General features: G+C 44.7%; 1 protein-coding gene across 1 annotated transcript in view; it reads left to right on the plus strand.

Annotated features, from left to right (window-relative positions):
• Window positions 1-403: 403 nt before the first annotated feature.
• The window catches only part of LOC105549807, a 36,110-nt gene continuing 35,046 nt past the window's right edge, over window positions 404-1,467 (plus strand). Inside the window, 1 exon segment of the mRNA XM_011994454.1 lies at window positions 404-621. Within this exon segment, the coding sequence (XP_011849844.1) occupies window positions 404-621 (218 nt within the window).

Genomic DNA, 1,467 nt, shown 5'->3' on the forward strand with positions numbered 1-1,467 from the left:
CTTCCTTCTTTCTTTCCTTCCTTCCTTTTTTCCTAAGCAAGCTAACAAAGGATCATGTTTCTTTTTTGGTTAATTGCAGACTTTGATCCACACAATTATTCTCTTTCTTGGTCTTTGAATTTGGGCAAACGACAAGCGAGGCATAGAGATCGCTTCAACTCGCTACCCGCGGCTCGCCCAGACGTTAGGGTTTGGGGCCGCCGTTTGACTTTGGCCCTGCAGGTCAAAATCAGCCTTTCTGGGCCTGTCTTCTCGGGAGCCAGGGGCAGGTCCTGGTCCTCTCTGCGCGCCCGCAACCCTGCACCCTTTTCCTGTGACCTGCGGCGAAGCTCGGCGGGGGACCGGGTATTCAATTGACCAGGAGTCCGCGAGGCGCAGGTGCGGGAGTGTTAGGACGCTCGCGATGAGTTTGCAGTTCCTGCCGGCTCCAGCAACGCCCCGGGTCAGTCCGGGGCGTTGCTCTGTTGCAACTCCGAAGGCGCCAAGGCAGGGAGGGACCGGTAGGCGAAGGGCAGCCGCGCTCTTGCACCCTGTTTCAGTCCTCCAGTCGCTGTTGAATGGAATTTCCATCTCCAGTCTCAGCCAAAGCAGGCAAGGCGGACAACCTCGCCCTGGCAACTAGTGAGTATGCAGTCCCTTCTCCGCCCCGTTGGGCACTTGAACTTGTGCCTTTGGATTGTTTCTCCCCAAGCTTTCTATGAATTCCAAGAATGCAACTGATAACTCAGTAAAAACTGCCCTTACTTGAAGAAAGAATACTTTAAAATCTTAGCAGAGGAAATGTTCTAGATGGGTTGTAAGTCGAGGACTTTCAAGGGTTGGAGGAACACGAAAATTACTACACCAGGGAACACAAATGCTGTTGAGAATGCCTCTCACACACCAACTACACACTTCTAGCAGGTAGGTTCTACGATTAGGTTGGGCCCATCCTATTTTAAGTGTACTGTTGGTGGAACTTAATCTGAGTCTAGGATGAATATTTTAATTTTAAGTTTTTAATTTAAATACACATCCCAAAAAATATACAGAAAGCATATAAAGCACACTTTATACCATTTTAACAAAAACAGCAAAAGAGATAATATGTGAATGACAGCCTCATAAAATGGTCTTTAAGTACTGGTTGTTTCCACTAAAGTTTTTCTTCCTACAAAGAACAGAAATTGCAAACCAAACATTGTACTTCATGCTACTAAGTAACAGAAAAAAAAATGCTATGGCAAAAACAAAACAAAACAAAAAAAAACGAAACAAACAAACAAACAAAACCCTTGAAAATGAACTTTTTTTTCAAGGAAAATCTAAATTCATTGCTGAATGTTGCAGACATTTTACCTCTAGATCAACTCTTAAGGTAACTGGAGATTTATTTTCTCCAGAGAGTACAATAGAGGATCTTTGGCCAAGGGGTCAACCATTATTTGTGAGAGCATGTGTCCTCTAGTGAAATGAGAGAGATTAAAT

The sequence above is a fragment of the Mandrillus leucophaeus genome, unplaced genomic scaffold, assembly GCF_000951045.1.
Source record: "Mandrillus leucophaeus isolate KB7577 unplaced genomic scaffold, Mleu.le_1.0 Scaffold457, whole genome shotgun sequence".
In the NCBI taxonomy this organism is placed as follows: domain Eukaryota; kingdom Metazoa; phylum Chordata; class Mammalia; order Primates; family Cercopithecidae; genus Mandrillus; species Mandrillus leucophaeus.